The sequence below is a fragment of the Lepus europaeus genome, chromosome 13 (assembly GCF_033115175.1).
Source record: "Lepus europaeus isolate LE1 chromosome 13, mLepTim1.pri, whole genome shotgun sequence".
In the NCBI taxonomy this organism is placed as follows: domain Eukaryota; kingdom Metazoa; phylum Chordata; class Mammalia; order Lagomorpha; family Leporidae; genus Lepus; species Lepus europaeus.
Window position 1 is genome coordinate 35,092,808 of NC_084839.1, and position 18,246 is coordinate 35,111,053.

An 18,246-nucleotide genomic window follows, 5' to 3' on the forward strand; every position below is an offset into this window, starting at 1 on the left:
GAAGACGCGGCTCACGGGCGGAGGGATACGTTTCCATGGGAACGCCACGATCTCGCCTGTAAACCCCTGGGCCTTCCCCGCGGCGTCCCGCCCCCTCCCCTCCCCCTTCCCCTAAACCCGTCTCTGCTTCCTCTCCTCTCCCCTACCCCACTCCCCCTTACATCGGCCCCCGCTCTGGGGACCCTCCACGTTAGTAATCTAAGTACAGGTGCATTAGGCCGGCCTATGGAGGGCTGTACAATTTAGCCGCTGATGTTGCAGCAGTCGCCGCCTTTCTGTTGGGGAACCCGGCCTAGTCGGCTGCTCCGTGGTCTCTGGGGCGCATCCGAGGTAACCGGGAGTTTGGCCGGGGGAGATCTCCGTTACCCGCGCCGTTCTGAGCAGTCTCCAGCCCTGGAGAGGGACGCTGCCCCTCAGGGACTCGCGATACCTCCCACCCTTCAGAGCCGGTCACCCATTTGTCACCAACTGGGTCTGAGTTCTGGGACCCGGAGGGGACACATACATGTGTATGTTTCGGGGGGTGGAGGCTCCCCGTTGTATTGAAATTGTGTCAAAAGCCCAAGTCCTTAAAGCGATCTGGCCAGCTGCAATTCAGAAATGAATTCGCCTCTGAAGCACTAAGTGGTTCGTTCCCTTCTGGTGCCGGTCCGTTTCGTACTGTAGTGACACATCTCGTCCACTAGTGCTCAGATCCTGGGGGCCGCGTCTGAGAATCGGCCACCAGGGATCCTTTTCTGAAGTTAGAATGGCTTAAAGGTCAGTTTTGATTTTACACAATTTATTTGCTAGACACCAACTCTATTGACAACAGATTTAAGTTCTTGGCCACAAAAACAAACAAACAACAACAACAAAACAGGCATTACACATCACAAATGCACCAGAGTTGGAACTGTCGCACTAAAATTCCTTACGTATTGTGTTTTTATCTGTTTCATCTGCTTTAACTTCACTTGGTATTTATCCACGTGGAATAGAGTGCAGGGAAAGTTCGTGAATAGAGTATAGATTGTCTCCAGGTAATTTATGCCTGTATATTATTTTCAAATTTATGAACTTATGAAAAGAATTAGACTGTCTCAAGAAAATAGAAGCTCTATAGAATATATTTATTCTCCCTTAGTCTTACTGATTTTTGTTTTTATCTGCTTAGCAGTGTTCTTCTCCAGAGGATTAAACAATAATTATAAAGATAATTTTATAATCTCCTGAATGACAGAATATCAATTCTTTCAAGCCTTACTGATTTAACTTTCTTCTATTAAGAATTTATGAAAATTGCTGTTGGGTTAAGCATATATAACTTAATGAAAGATAGTATTTATTATATATGCTATATAACTACTAACAGACCTCAATAAATATTTTTTTAATTGACTACAAAGTCAACTGTACTGAAGAGAATTTCAAAGTGAACAGAAGCAGTCTGCCGACTTACAACAAACTACTTTCAAACACATTAAAGGGAAAGGAGTGCACCCTGACCAGCATCCATCCTCTCCCAGAGGCAGGCATTTGATGAGCTAATTACAAATTATTTTTTTAATGTTTTAGTTAGTTACTTTCGTTTTATTTGAAAGGCAAAGAGAGACAGGCATAGAGAGATCTTCACCCACTGGTTTACTCCATAAATGCCTACAACAGCCACACTGAAGCCAGGAGCTGGGAACTCCATCCCAGTCTCCTGTGTTGATGGCAGGGACTCAAGTACTTGAGTCATCACCTACTGCCTCCTGGTTTAAACATTAGCAGGAAGCTGGATGGGAAGAAGAGTATCCAGGGCTCATCCTAGGCACTCCGACGTGACCAAACAACAACTTAAGTCACTGAACCAAACACCAGCCCCCCATTTAGGTATTATTTATTCCCAGGGCCAATTCCTGGCCAGGCTCTGCTAACCTGGTTACCTTGAAAAAATAATAATTCTGCACATTATCTCCATACACTATGTTACTATACAGTCTTTCTCTAAGAGCACACACCCAGTTATTTTCACTGAATGTCGGTCCAGGGACTGGCGTTGTGGTGCAGAGGATTAATCTGCCACTTTCGATGCTAGCATCCCATATGAGCACCAGTTCCAGTCTCTGCTGCTCCACTTCCAATCCAGCTCCCTGCTAATGCTCCTGGGAAAGCAGTGGAAGATGGCCCAAGTGCTTGGTCCTGCTACCCACATGGGAGACCTGGATGAAGTTCCAGGCTCCAAGCTTTGGCTTGTCCCAGTCTTGGCTGTTGTAGCCATTTGGAGAGTGAACCAGGGGATGAAAAGTCTCTCTCTCTCTCTCTGCCTAACTCTGCTTTGCAAATAAATAAATAACTCTTTAAAAATAAATAAATGAATGTGAGTCCAAATTAGGGAGACTTGATTGTGCTTTTTTTTTTTTAAAGATTTATTTATTTAGTTGAGAGGGTGATTGCAGAGGAAAAGAGTGACAGAGAGAGTATTCATCCACTGGTTCATTCTTCATATGTCTGCAATGGCCAGAGCTGTGCCGATCTGAATCCAGGAGCCAGGAACTTCTTCCTGGTCTCCCAAGCAGAAACAGGGGCCCAAAGACTTGAACCATTTTCTGCTGCTTTTCCAGGCCATAGCAGAGAGCTGGATCAGAAGTGGAGCCGCTGGGACTCAGACTGGTGTCCAAACTGAATGCTGGCACTGCAGGCAGCAGCTGTACCTGCTACACCACAGCGCCAACCCCTGCTCCCCCATTTTCTAAAAAGATTATTTATTTAAAAATAAGAGAGAGAGAGAGTGAGAGAGAGAGAGAGAGGCTTTTTCATGCTGATTCACAACATGCCACAGCAGCCAGGGTTGGGCCAGGCCAAAGCCAGGAGCCCAGAACTCCACATATGTCTCCGACGTGGGTGGCAGGGACCCAGGTACTTGGTCTGCTAAACTCCCCGGGTGCTGGCTTCCAGCAGAAAGCTGGCTCAGAAGTGGAGCAACTGGGACTCCATCTAGGCCTTAGATATGAGATACGGGCATCCCAAGCAGAGGCTTTGTCACAACGTCCACTCCTCCTCCACCTTTTTTAATTGAAAGAATGCTAACTTTTTTAATCTCTTGTTTTCTTAGTAGAAAAAGTTTGTGCCTTGTGTTACCACATTTTTTTCCTAGTCTATTTAGTCCTCAAAATCCAGGAATCTAAAATTTCTAGTAATGAACAAAGCACGACTTTCCTCTATAAAAAATATGCAAAGGGGCTGGTGTTTCTCCTAGCAGATAAGATATCTTTAAGCTCCTGCTCCCAATTCCAGCTTCCTGCCAATACAGACCCTGGAGACATCAGGAGATGGCTCAAGTGAGTACGTCCCTGCCACCCATGAAGGAAACCTGGATTGCATTCCTGCCCCCTGCCTCCAGAGCCAGCTCAGCCCTGTTCATTGCAGGCATTTGGAAAGTGAACCAGAAGATGGGAACTATCTCTCTGTTTCTTAAATAATAATGATTTCTAAAATGTTAATCTCATCCAAAGGCAGTTTCTGAGAAACATTGAAAATAATGTTTAAAAGAAAGCAAAGGTAGGTCTATAACAAAGAAAAAATGTCTATCCTCACTAAAAAAGAAATGCAAATTAAAACATTTAAATTAAATGCAAATTAAAACATTTAAAACCGGGGCGGCACCACCGTTCACTTGGTTAATCCTCTGCCTGTGGTGCTGGCATCCCATATGGGTGCTGGTTCTAGTCCTAGCTGCTTCTCTTCCAGTCCAGCTCTCTGCTATGGCCCCTGAAGGCAGTGGAGGATGCCCCAGGTGCTTGGGCGCCTGCACCCGCATGGGAGACCAGTAGGAAGCACCTGGCTCCTGGCTTCGGATCGGCTCAACTCTGGCTGTGGCAGCCATTTGAGGAGTGAAACAACGGAAGGAAGACCTTTCTCTCTGTCTCTCTGTCTCTCTCTCTGTCTCTCTCTCTCTCTCTGTAACTCTACCCTCTACCTGTCAAATTAAAAAAAAAAGGGGGGGGGGGAAATTGGCACCTATAGTGCTGATAGGATTATGCAGTGATATATATATATTTTATTTGAAGGTTAATGACAATATGTTTTAAAATTATTAAACTGGGGTTGGGCGTTGTGGTACAGGAGGTTAAGCTGCTGCTTGAGACACCCACATCCTATATCAGATTGCCAGTTGAGCCTGGCTGCTCTATTTCCAATCCAGCTTCCTGCTAATACATTCTGGGAGGCAGCAGATGATGGCCCAAGTACTTGGGACCCTGCTCTCCATGTATCAAATTCAGTTGGAATTCCTGGCTCCTGGCTTTACACCTAGCCCACCCCTGACTGTTGCAGCTATTTGGGGAGTAAACCAGTGGATGGAAGAACAATCTCTCTCTCTCTCTCTCCCCCACCTTCCTCTCTCAGTTACTCTATCCTTCAAATAGATGAAAATAAATATTTAAAGATATACTAAATTACACATGTACTTTGACCCAGAAATCTACTTGATGGAATTTATTGTAGGAAATATTCATAGATTTACATGCAAAATGTTCATAATGTCTTATTTATATGTTAAAAATTTGGAACTAACTTGAAAACCACACAGAAAAGGATTAGTTTAAGTATATGACCATTTAAAATCATATTATGTAAGAATTTTTGATGTCAGAAAAATGTTTATGGTATATAGTTAAGTAACAAAAGTAGACTTCAAAACCAAAAGCATGCTCAGAATGATTCTGGTTTTGTAAAAATAAACTGTATTAAGAAAAAGTAATTTAAGTTTTCTTGTTTACGTTCCAATATTTTTCAATTTTCTATTTCTTTTTTTAAGTGGGGTGCTTGGAGAGGGAGGAACTTCAAATTGAACTTAGAAATCACCAAAGCTGTGTAAATTGAAATATATTATCATTGTCATTTTAGGCTCTAGATTGATTGGGAGAAAATGAAGGTAATAAAGATGCTATCTGTGCATGGCTAGAATTATGAGCATACTGTTTATACATTTTGGTTATTTACTGATTTTTTCTGTTATGAGCTGGATTGATTACAAAGAAAAAATTAAAAGTAATCTTATTTTAAAGAAAAAAATACAAATTTTCAGGTGGAGGTAATAGTGGAGGAATTAAGCAGGAACGTTAATATATAAAGAGTCTAAATAAAAGAAAAAATATATAAAGAGTCTATCATTAATACATATATTCCCAAACTGTTGACTGTGGTTACCCCCTGGGAATTGGGGGCAGCTTGAAGACAGGGAGGAACTTTTATTTTTTAACTTTATAATTTGAAAGTCTTGTTTTTTAAAATATACTACTTTTACAACAATTTTATACATCATAATATGCCCTTCCCCCATACCTTTCTAAACCATCTTACTCAGCCTTATTTTTCTTTTTTTTTTTTTCTTTTTATTTATTTTTTGACAGGCAGAGTGGACAGTGAGAGAGAGAGAGAGAGAGAAAGGTCTTCCTTTTTGCCGTTGTTTCACCCTCCAATGGCCGCCGCGGTTGGCGCGCTGCGGCCGGTGCACCGCGCTGATCCGATGGCAGAAGCCAGGTGCTTCTCCTGGTCTCCCATGGGGTGCAGAGCCCAAGCACTTGGGCCATCCTCCACTGCACTCCCTGGCCACAGCAGAGAGCTGGCCTGGAAGAGGGGCAACCGGGACAGGATCGGTGCCCCGACCGGGACTAGAACCCGGTGTGCCGGCGCCGCTAGGCGGAGGATTAGCCTATTGAGCCGCGGCGCCGGCTATCAGCCTTATTTTTCTTTGTAGCTCTTCTCACCCTCTGACTTACTCGCTCATTGCATTGGAGTCTCTCCCAGCTACAGTGCGAGATCCACAAGCACAAGGACTGTTTCACCCTCGTGCATTCTCACTGCCTAGCATTGTAATTAGACCTACACCTGGTTCTCAATAACGTTTTGTTAAATTAATGAATTTTACTAAAAAGCTATTTCAGTTTCTTCACTGCATTATTGCTCAATTAGTATTAGAAGATGAATAATTTTCCCAAAGCTATACAATTAGCTGCTTAGTGCCCAAATTCAGAACCTCTGATTCTCACAGTCCAGAGAGGTTTCTGTGACAGCAGATTTCTTCCCTAAAAGTAATTTGTTTTAGCATTTTATCAATTTCTTGAGAGTTGGCTTAGGGATACCCACAGCCCATACTGAAGTGCAGTTTTCAGTCCCAGCTACTCTGCTTCCAATCCAGCTTCCTGCTAATGCCTCCTGGGAACCATCAGGTGAAAACCCAAATAACTGGGTCCCTGCCACCCATGTGAGAGACCCAGATGGAATTCTGAGCTCCTGACATCAGCCTGGCCCAGCCATGGCTGTTGCAGACATTTGGGGAGTGAACCAGAAGATGGAAGATGGATCTCTGTCTCGCTCTCACATTTCTCTCTCCCTGCTTTTCAAATAAATAAATTAAATAGTAAAAATTTTTAAAGATTTATTTCATTTATTTGAAAGACAGAGTTACAGAGAGAGGTAGAGACAGAGAGAGGTCTTCCAGCCGCTTATTCATTCTCCAGTTGGCCACAACGGCCGGAGCTGCGCCGATCTGAAGTCAGGAGCCAGGAACTTCTTCTGGGTCTCCCAAGTGGGTGCAGGGGCTCAAAGACCCAGGCCATCCTCTACTGCTATCCCAGGCCATAAGCAGAGAGCTGGATGGGAGGAGGAGCAACTGGGACTAGAACCAGTGCCCATAAGGGATGCTGGCACTGCAGGTGGAGGATTAACCTACTGCACCACAGTGCTGGCCCCAGTAAAATTTTTTTAAACAAAAATTATAAACAATTCAAAAGACCTACCCCATTTTACCCTAAAATTGCTGTATTAGGTTATGTTCTGTGAAAAATTGTTTATTGTATTTTTATGCACAAATACCCCTATCCCTCCTCAGCCAGATGCAGCTTATTCAGAGTTTCTCACCCAATGTTTCTCACACAGATCATTTTAACTATAATTTTAAAATTCTTAGTCGGTCTTCCCATTATTTTCCTGGACTTTACACTTATTCTGTCACAATCTTGAAAGGCATTTTGATTTCCATTACCTCAGATTTCAGTGAAGCAGTTTTACTACTGTCTTGGAAAAGGTGCTAATGAGGTCCAAGTTTTGTTTCCCATAGTAGCCCTCCAGCTTTTATTTATTTTTTAAAATTTTTTACTTATGTATTTGACAGAGTTATAGATAATGAGAGAGTGATAGAGAGAGACAGATCTTACTTCCATTGGTTCATTCCCCAAATGGCCACTACGGCTGGCACTGTGCCAATCCGAAGCCAGGAGCCAGGTGCTTCCTCCTGGTCTCCCATGTGGGTGCAAGAGCCCAAGCACTTGGGCCATTCTCCACTGCCCTTCCTGGCTGCAGTAGAGAGCTGGACTGGAAGAGAAGCAACCGGGACTAGAACCCAGTGCCCATATGGGATGCCGTCACCTCAAGGCGGAGGATTAACCAAGTGAGCCACGGCGCCAGCCCCCAGCCTTCTAGCTTTTATAAAAAGGGACAGCACTGTGGGATAGTAGACTAAGCCTTTGCCTATTGTACCTACATCCCATCTGGGTAGTGAACCAGCAGATGGAAGACCTTTTTCTCTGTCTCTCCCTCTCTGTCTGTAACTCTACCTCTCAAATAAATAAATAAAATCTTAAAAAAAAAAAAAAAAAAAGAGGACAACTGAATATTTGGAATACTGCAGGGAGAGTATAAATCACCCAACACAACCTTTATACCACCTGATTTACAATCTTAGTTATGCTAGGTATACTCCTTTTCATCTTCCATTCTTCAAAAGCCTGTATGATACACTTAATAAGTGTTAGAATAAGTGTTAGCTATTGTACTTAAGAAAGCACCAGAATAAAAAGATAAATGTAAGGACTTTGCCCTCAGATAAGTCTAGTAGGATACAAACACATAAAATACATATTTTTAAAACCAAATTACTTTTCAGAGTGCTCATCAAATTTGTTCAGAGTTCTAATCAAATTGTTCACAAATCATTTCCCTCTTTTCTCTCTCCTGACTTTAGGTGCTGTGAAATTCCAGAGCAACTATTTCTTATGGTATTCTTATCACTGCATAATTTCTTTCCATGTAGATCCTTTGTTTATAACCAGTCATTGGTTTGTATAAACCTGCTCAATCTGGCATCTCTTAAGTTGTCTTCAAGCACACTCGTCCATATTTTGTGTTAGTATGTTCTTTCCGGCCCTTCCACCCTCCCACCAATGAGAAGACAATCTGGTTAAATGTTTTCTAGGATTTTGTGCCTCCAGATTTTATCCAAAAGCTCAACTGTTCTACAGTCTTAGAAAATATAATTTTTTAAAGGAGAGTCTCCCTCACTGCTACAGATCTGTAGGCATTCTGTAAAGGTAATATGTTTGCCTTTTGTTATTTTTTAAAGTTTATTTAGTTGAAGGGCAAAGCTACATAGAGAAACAGAGAGACAGACAGACAGACAGAGAGAAAGAGAGAAAGATATCTTCCATCCACTGACTACGAAAGGCCCTCAACAGCTGGGACAGGACTGGGCCAGGTCAAAGTCCAGAGCCTGGAATTCCATCTGGGTCTCCCATATGGATGGAACAGACTCAATTACTTAAGCCTTGAGCTTAAGTCATGTCAATTAGCACTCCTTCCAGGATGTACATTAGCAAGAAGTTACATCCAAAGCAGAGTCAGGACTCAAACTGGACACTCCAGGATAGGATGTAGGTATCCTAAGTGGTGGCTTAACCTGCTGTGCCATAACACTCACCCTGAAACCTGCTTTTTTGCTGCATGTGACTGTTAATGTGTCAAATTGACAGGGCCATGGGGTGCCCAGACATTATTCCCAATGTGTCTATAAGGATGTTTGTGAATGACATTAACATTTGAGTAGAGGACATTGATCTACTGAATACGAGGAGGCCTTATCTAGTCATTTAGGTCCCAGAAAAAAAAAGGGTGAGAGGGAACTCCTCCTGCCTTACTGAGTTGGGATATTTCTCTTTTCCTGCCTTCCAACTAGAACTGTAAAATTGATTCTTTTTGAGTCTTAAATCTGTCATATTTGGGATGGAAATTTATAACATTGGCTCTCTTGGTTTGCAGGACTTTGAATTCTCACTGGAATTACACCATTGGCTCCTGGTCTTGAGGCTTCTCAGCCACTCTTATTGCATGAACCAATTCCTTATAATAAATCTTGATAGATAGATGTGTATATAGAGGATATAATATCAACATAGATATAGGCATGGACATAAATATTCCCAGGAGAACCCTGACTAATACTGTGCATTATACCATAAACAATTTGCCAAGTCACTAAATATTCTACAATATTATAATGTTCACATAGTAATTCACTATATGGATATCTTCTGTTGTAAGAAATTTAAGGTTGCTTTTGTTTTATATGTTTTACATAAAGGTTGGAATGAAAATAGCTTGCATAGATTTTATGCACATCCCTGATTGTTTCTTTAGAATAATTCCATAAGTTAAATTGCTGGGCTAAAGAGTCTGAAAAGTATAAAAAGTTTTTAAAGCATGTCAATTAGCACTCCAAAATTGTCCCACCCATTTAAACACATTGTCAACAAGTCCACTTGGTTATTTGATTCACCATGTATTAGCTAATGCTGGGCTTTATAGTTTTGTAATTTTATGGCTTTGTAAACATTTGGTTTTAAAAATAGATATTTTTAATGTGTATTATGTTGATTAATAGGTTGAACAGAAGTTTATCGACAATTTGGAGTATTTTACCTATCTTTTGATTCAAAGGGACTCTTTCAATGTTAAGGACATCTATCCTTTTTGTATTCACTGATGTGTTTCCATGACTTTTAGTATGCATAGTCAATTGATTTATTTTAGTGTATATAACTTGAAAAGTGTCATAACCATTTGATAAGATGTTATATTAATGACTAAATGCCAACTGTTACACTTGGTGATAAAAACAGGTATAAAATCATAGTTAGAAAACAGGCTTTAATAATATATGCAGTCCATGGGGCTGGCGCCGTGGCACCTGCAGCACTGGCATTCCATGTGGGCGCCAGTTCTAGTCCCAGCTGCTTCTCCTCCAATCCAGCTCTCTGCTATGGCCTGGGAAAGCAGTAGAAGAATGGCCCAAGTGCTTAGGCCCCTGCACCCACACGGGAGACCCAGAAGAAGCTCCTGGCTCCTGGCTTTGGATCGACACAGCTCCAGCCGTTGCAGCCATTTGAGGAGTGAACCAACAGAAGGAAGACCTTTCTCTCTGCCTCTCCCTCTCACTGTAACTCTACCTCTCAAATAAATAAATAAAATCTTTTTTTAAAAAAAAAATATATATATGTAGTACCAGGGAGAGGGCAGTTTACCTAGCGGTTAAGATGCTCACCTCCCATATGGAAATGTTGGATTCGTTTCCTGGCTCCAGCTCCTGACTCCAGATTTCCACCAGTGCAGAAACTTGGGAGCCCAAGTGATTGGGTTCTGGCCACCCACATCAGAGTCCCGAATTGTGTGCCTAGCTCCTGGCTCCAGCCCTGGCTCATTTGGGCAGCTGGGGACCGAACCTGTAGATGGGCGCTCTTTCTTTCTCTGCCTCTCTAATTAATTAATTAATATTTAAAAATAAAAAAATCTAGAGAATCAGGTCTCACAGCTGAGGGTTCCATATCCATGAATTTAATCAACTGTGGGTTGGAAAAATTGAGTCTACTGAACATGTACAGATTTTTTTCCTTGTTATTATTCACTAAATAATACAATATAACAAATACTTATATAGCATTTACAAGGTATTAGTTTTTATAAAACGTAATATATAGAGGATATACATAGGTTATATGCAAATATGAACATTTTATATGAGGAATTTGAGGATCTGAATTTCAATATCTATGGGTGGTCTGGAACCAATCCGTCATGGCTGCCGAGGGGTGACTGTATTCCAAGTGCTGTGATAGCACAGGGCATTGCAGGAGCACATAGGATATCTGCTTATTTTGGTCTGAAAAAAAAGATCGAGACCCCCATGTCTTCTAAACCTCTGGTCAAATGTCACCTGATCAGGGAGGACTTCCCTGACTCTTGTACATAAAAAGCAAATATTTCATACCAAGTAGCTCTCCAGATTCCTTATTCTGCCCTAACTGGTGCAGCATGTAAAAACAGCTGGCATGTTATTTAATTCTTTTATTTCTTGTTTCTCTCCTCCCACCAGTGTCTCTCCCTTAAGAAAATCAATTCCATAAGAGTGTTATTCACAGGAATTCATTTTTTTTAATTTTTTTTTTTTTGACAGGCTGAGTGGATAGTGAGAGAGAGAGACAGAGAGGAGGGTCTTCCTTTTTGCCGTTGGTTCACCCTCCAATGGCCACTGCGGCCAGCGCATCTCACTGATCCGAAGCCAGGAGCCAGGTGCTTCTCCTGGTCTCCCATGATTTGGGCCATCCTCCACTGCCTTCCCGGGCCATAGCAGAGAGCTGGCCTCGAAGAGGGGCAACCGGGATAGAATCCGGTGCCCCAACCAGGACTAGAACCCGGTGTGCCGGCGCCGCAAGGTGGAGGATTAGCCTGTTAAGCCAAGGCGCCGGCCCATAGGAATTCATTTAAATAGGTGTTGAATGAAAAGAAGGAAGCCTCTTGTGTGTTGGTAGAAGAGGTTTGCCTCATCCTTGTCCATCGCAGCTCCTCCCTTCATCTGTTCTCTGTGTAGTCACTTCTGCCTCTTTTTTTTTTTTTAATTTTTTTTATTTTTTGGTCATCTCAACCTCTCCCTCTCCATCTCACTCAAGCCCCCTAACTGATTGATCTTCCTGGCTCAATATTAGCCTCCCGTAAACCATTCTCCTCACCAGATTGATCTTTCCAATTAAAAATATTTTTTAAAAAGATATATTTTATTTATTTGAAAGGCCGAGTTACAGAGAGAGAGAGACAGAGAGAGACAGAGAGATCTTCCATCTGCTGGTTCACTCCCCAAATTACCACCATGGTCAGAGCTGAGCCAATCTGAAGCCAGGAGCCAGGAGCTTCCTCCCGGTCTCCCACATAGGTGCAGGGGCCGAAGCACTTGGGTCACCCTCCACTGTTTTCCCACACATTAGCAGGGAGCTGGATGGGAAGTGGAACAGCCAGGACTCTAACCAGTGCCCACTTGGGAAGCCAGCATTGCAGGCAGTGGCTTACCCCATTAGGCCATAACGCCGACCCCCAAATGAAAAAGTTACACAGCAGGTAAAGGTAAAGAAGCCACTTCAGAGAGAATATTTTAAATAAGAGCAACAGGAGTGTGACTCCACCTTTATTAGCAAACATTTTGGGGCTTCTATACAAAGAGGTCAGCACCCTAAACATCACTTAAAACAATTCAGTGGACACCTTGTGGCAAGCCATGTGTGGAGACTGGGTGGGGAGGATGTACAGAATAATACTGTTCTCCTGAGGACTCACTGCGTGTACAGGTACTGTCTAACTGCCTCATGTTCATTGTTCCCCACAACTCTTTGATCATGACTCTTTTTCCCTAGTAGCAGATGAGGAAACAGAGGACGCAGTAAGGCCAAGAAGGGACAAAACCAGGATTCAAAGGTAAGCAGTTTGGCTTCACAGTCTGTGCTTGTTACTGTTTGACAACCTTAGTGATAAGCATTGTTGGAGAGGTAAGAGGCACCTCAAATCAGCAAGGAGAATTTATAGGGTTTGGTCACCCATGGGAGGGGAAAAGGACAGGGAGTCTGAGGTAGAAGAAGGTGCTAGTTTTAGAGGTCAATAAATAATATCCTTATTTCTCCCCTGAGTTCAGAACTCATGAGAGGCTGATGCAAGACTCAGGTGGAAGGAGACCAAAGTATGACCTTTATGATTAAGTTGATAGTGATTGTGGTTTCTCATGTGCTGTCAGGTGCACTCTTTAATAATTCACCCCTCATTAAACAGATTTACCCACCTGGTGCCAGGCACAGCTGGAGATCAAAAAACAAACTCTTCCTATTTTTTGATATTAGACTTCAGAGAGGCTGGCTCCAAAACAAAAGAATCCAGAAGGCATTTAGTTCTCCATTACCACACTTTTCCAGTACCTTCTGTCACCTCCCAGCTAGCAATCAGCTCACCAGCCAGGAATATTCCTCTAGTACAAAATTTCCCTAATGGAATCACTAAGAAGAGAGAATAAGTACCCCCCAACAGCATCTCTGAAAACTTAACATTATTGACAACACAAGTGTTAGTCCTTGAAGTGGGGAAAAATAGAATCCCAATCCTAAAAAATACTAAAGAAAAACAAATGACTATATATATGTGTTCCTTGGGAATAGGGAACCCAGAAATTATGTGGTAGAAAGTTCACAGCTTGTTTTCAAGAAATTCCTAGACTTATTTTTTGGACACTTGAATTCACTTAGTAAGTTCATTTATTAATGCCTACTTTGTTCCAGGGAATGTGCTAAAACTGGGATATAAAGCTGAATAAAACACAAGTGAAGCCTTGAAGCTCCCAGGCTACTGGTAAAAACAGGTGTATAAGTAGTTTGAATGCAGCTAGAGAAACACAAATAGAGACCTAGAGGGCCAGGAGAGTGATTATGCAGACAGAATTTGATGAGGTTTCAGAAAAGTAAAATTTGAGCTGTCTTGCATAGAGCATAGAAATTTGAATTCATTTGGTTTAGGCCAGAGGAAAGGAACCTTTGTTCTTGGATTGCATCTGGCTGTTATGTAGGTTTCTTTGGATAACCTTGATCTAGCAGGTACTATTGCTGCCTCAAGAATGATTTCCCTCCTAATGGTCTTCAAGGCTGTTCCTCGCAGAACTGAGCCTTTCAGGTCTATGTGTAAAACTGAGCCTTGCAAAGCATAGTGGTTTCAGTTACTAAATTCCTGAAGCATAACTGAACTTTAAGGAATAAAAACAAGAATTTCTCTAAAATAACAACTCGGAGGCTGTGCTCCCATCATTTTTGTCCCTCTAATGTAATCCATTTGCTCTCCCCGTCTGTTTAAAAATCTGCACCTCTTTTTATTTTTCTTTTGATTATGCTCTTTTGCTTCTTAAGTACACTTGTGATTATTATAAATCATCATTTTAATAGTTTCTGTTAAAGTGTTCTGCTAGCTGTTTCTACTGTTAAAAATAGATTAATTGAACCTCTAGTGTTGTATAGTGTTAAATAGCTTGATATTTGAAACTGGGCTTCCATTGTGCCCACCCTCATCCCCTCCTTCCTGGAGAAAAGAGATCTACCAAAATTTTAGAGTAGTATTGTGATAATATTACACTTAAATGTCTTCTTCCTAATGTCAATAGTGCTAGGAAGTCATTTCAGTTTATAATGCTGTCTCCATGTCCACAGTCCCATATGACTGACCATAATATTTCATTTCTGATTTTTCATGAAAATACATGCAAGTGCAGTGATGGTCCTAAGAACAGCATGAGATGCGTTTTTTTTTTTAAAGATTTATTTATTTGAAAGAGTTACACAGAGAGAGAAGGAGAGGCAGAGAGAGAGAGAGAGAGGTCTTCCATCTGCTAGTTCACTCCCAATTGGCCGCAACTGCTGGAGCTGTGCTGATCCGAAGCCAGGAGCCAGGAGCTTCCTCCAGGTCTTCCACGTGGTGCAGGAGTCCAAGGACTTGGACCATCCTCCACTGCTTTCCCAGGCCATAGCAGAGAGCTGGATTGAAAATGGAGCAGCCGGGACTTGAACTGGCGCCCATATGGGATACTGGCACAGCAGGCAGTGGCTCTACTCACTACACCATAGCAGCGACCCCAGGATGCATTTTTAATTCTTTGGATAATTCATCCCTTTAGTCTTAATTGGAGAGCCATGTAAATACCTTCCCATTTCCAGCCAGGTTTGTGTCCCCTGAAGCTTCCCATATAGAAAATTTACAGCTATCAGTATACAATTCTTTTTTTTTTTTTTTTTTTTTTTTGACAAGCAGAGTTAGACAGTGAGAGAGAGAGAGACAGAGAGCAGAGATAAAGGTCTTCCTTCCGTTGGTTCACCCCCAAATGGCCGCTATGGCTGGCGCTGCACCGATCTAAAGCCAGGAGCCAGGTGCTTCCTCCTGGTCTCCCATTCGGGTGCAGGGCCCAAGCACTTGGGCCATCCTCCACTGCCCTCCCGGGCCACAGCAGAGAGCTGGACTGGAAGAGGGGCAACCGGGACTAGAACCCTGAGTGCTGGGCCACAAGCAGAGGATTAGCCTAGTGAGCCACGGCGCTGGCCGGTATACAATTCTAAAATAGAAATACATAAAGTATGCTCTTTTGAAATTGGTACATTAAAAAGATGGTTCAAAAAGAACCTCTTTTGTTTACAAAGGATTTACTTCAGAGTGTTTTTAAACAGCAGGTTTACTTTACTACATGCCAAATGATCTGAACTTTTTACAAATGCATCTTCTAGATAAATAAAATTATCTTTAGGGACAGGTGTTTGGTGTATAGTTAAGTGCTTGCATCCCATATATCAGAGTGCTTGGGTTTGAATCCCAGCTTTGCACCTGATTCCAGCCTCCTGCCAATGTGCACCCTAAAAGGCAGCAAATGATGGCTATAGTACTGAGGTTCCTACCACCCTTATGGGAGACTTCGATGAAGTTCCTGGATCCTGACTTCAGCTTTGCTTAGGGCATTTGGGGAAATGAACAAGCAGATGGAAAATCTCTGTCTCTGTCTCTCTGCCTTTATTTAAACAATTTTTTAAATGAAATAAAACTCTCTTTTCTTTTCCCCCTGTCTGACATAGATGAGACTATCCTAATGCTGTACCTCACAGCTGGTTGTTTGTTTGTCTCCATTTTAACAGCGACACCTCAGGCCGTGCTTTGTGTGGAAGAAGTGTCCCCCATCAGGAGAGCAAGAAGCTACCCTCGTTGTGACCACATCACTCCATGTTAGATAGTTCCCATCTCTAAGTGGGGAAGCAAATATGTCACTTATTCTAAGTAAAAGAGAAAATAATCAGAAGGACAAGTTAAATATGTCACTTACTCTAACTAAAGCAGGGAGTGACAGGGAGATCATGTTAAATAGATCACTTTCTCTAAGAAGAGAAACTGATCAGGAGGACACCTTTGAGGATGCCTATGAAACCATCCCCGTGGCAACAACAATGAATCTACTATCTTCCTTGGAAGAATGTACAACTGCATTGTATTTATTTCTAAATAACAGATTCTCAGATGCAATAAGTCTCATTTATCCATGGTCTAAAAACAGCACATACCATGCCCTCATGTATGGTATCCTTATGGTTGTCAAGGCCATTCTGACTTTTGAGCCACAAGACATACAGATTGGAATGACTGCCGCAAAGGAAGCTTTGAAAACCTGTAACAGTTTCCGAAAAAAGCCTAGGATAATGGCTTTGTCTCGTCTTGTGAGTAGACAGGGAATAAAAGCTATCAAAGAAGAAGAATTGCATGCAGAAGTCTGTTATGCTGAGTGTCTGATCTTGAAATCCACCATAACATTTATACAGGATGACAGCATGCTTGGTTTTCTTAAAAGTGGGATCAACGTTGGGTCAAGTTACCAAATATACAAAGACTGTCAGCAAGTATTAATGCATATACCTAATAACCAAAGCAAAGCCCACAAGCACCTGGTTGGAGGAGTCAAATTTGGACTTGGAGCATTCAATTTAATGTTATCACTTGTGCCACCAAAGACTCTGAAACTGCTCAATATTGTTGGATATTCTGGTGATAGAGAGGTAGGCTTGGCTTTGCTTAATGAAAGTGCATCTGAGATCCATATAAATAATATTCTAAGTGTTTTAACTTTATTCTTCTATTATAGTTACATCTTTGTAGCTTTTGGTGTTGAAAAGGTTTCAATATCTGCTACAGAGAATCTCTTCTTAGTCTACCTCCATAAATTTCCAAACTGTGTGGTACTTAAATTTTTTCATGCACGTTTTACTATGCTGAGAGGAAATTTTGAAAGGGCACAGTTAAAATTACAGGAGTGCATTTTTACTCAGAATGAGTGGAAACAGATTCATCACCTCTGCTACTGGGAACTCATGTGGTGTCACATCTTTATGCAAGAGTGGAGGCAGGCTTACCACTATGCCAACCTACTGTCTCAACATAGCAGGTGGTCCAAGGCAATTTATATGTACAGTAAAGCTATCATATTGGCTTTGCTTCCTTCTGAATTTGTGAAATCAGTGAGTGAGGACAGGAATGCTCTCTTCTTAAAAGTGGATAGCCTGAGAATCAAATTTTTAGGAACTCCTGTGCCAATAGAAAAGTTTGTTGCTGAGAAAGGTCAGCGCTACGCTACGACTACAGGCTGGTTTACAGCACAGCCCCTTCTGGAATTCATTTATGCCTGGAGTGGTTTCCGAGTCATGAGCAAAAAAATAGAGCTTATTTCAAGCTGGCTATCCATAATTGACAAAGGAAAAGGCCTTTTACAAGAAAACCCAAATGAAGAATATGGCACAGATGACTTAAGTTTGTTAAATTTACTGAAAGGTCTGTGCCTGAAACACTTAGGTAAATATTTGAAGGCTGAGCACTACTTTAATCGTGTCATTCAAAAGGAAAAATTCTTAAAATATGACCATTATCTGGTGCCATATACTTACTATGAACTGGGAATTCTACACTATCTAAAAGGAGATTATGCCAGTGCAACAAAAAACCTAGACAACATAAAAAACTACAAAGACTATTCCATGGAAGCCCGGTTACAGTTTAGGGCTCATATAGCCCTTGAGCAAATAGCTAAAGAAAAGTAATAGCTTTGCGTATTATGAGTGAAATATCTGCAATCAACAGTTAGCAGGTAGAAAAAATGATTTCTTTGTGGAGAAAAATCCAAGAGGCAGCTGCTAAGAATTTGATCAGTAGCAAGTAAGAAAGGACTTTGCCATGACTTTTCCCTGTTTCCTTCTGCATACCTATAAAATGGAATGTCTTAGACTGGCAAATGGAGTGATACTCATCCTTGAAAAAGGGCAAATGACATACATTATGAAAGTGCTCTCTGTTATGTTATTAATGTATTGATTATGTCACATAACGTTTTCCAAATCTCAAAAAATGTTTTCAACATCTCAGTAGATAATGTATGCAATATGCAAGTAAAACAGTATAAGTAGCTACACTAGGGATCTTAGTGCTCTATAAATGTTTTTATTTTATTTTTATTTTTTTAAATTATTTCAGGTCTTACTGAGTTTTCAACAATGGTGCACTGAATGGGAGTAGCATGGACTTACACATGATCATTTCTTTTCTTTTCTTTTTTTTTTTTTAAAGATTTATTTG

General features: G+C 41.5%; 1 protein-coding gene across 2 annotated transcripts; it reads left to right on the forward strand.

Moving 5' to 3' along the window:
* Positions 1 to 107: 107 nt before the first annotated feature.
* On the forward strand, positions 108 to 18,062 carry LOC133773044 (tetratricopeptide repeat protein 39B-like). 2 transcript variants are annotated; one of them, XM_062210181.1, is made up of 3 exons: positions 108 to 330; positions 12,480 to 12,540; positions 15,771 to 18,062. In XM_062210181.1, exon 3 carries the CDS (start codon positions 15,894 to 15,896, stop codon positions 17,712 to 17,714), a length of 1,821 nt encoding a protein of 606 aa, XP_062066165.1. In that variant the 5' UTR covers positions 108 to 330; positions 12,480 to 12,540; positions 15,771 to 15,893; the 3' UTR covers positions 17,715 to 18,062. The 2 variants fall into 2 exon arrangements, with proteins under 2 accessions (XP_062066165.1, XP_062066163.1); XM_062210179.1 differs by having other exon boundaries at positions 12,483 to 12,540.
* The last annotated feature ends 184 nt before the right edge of the window (positions 18,063 to 18,246 follow it).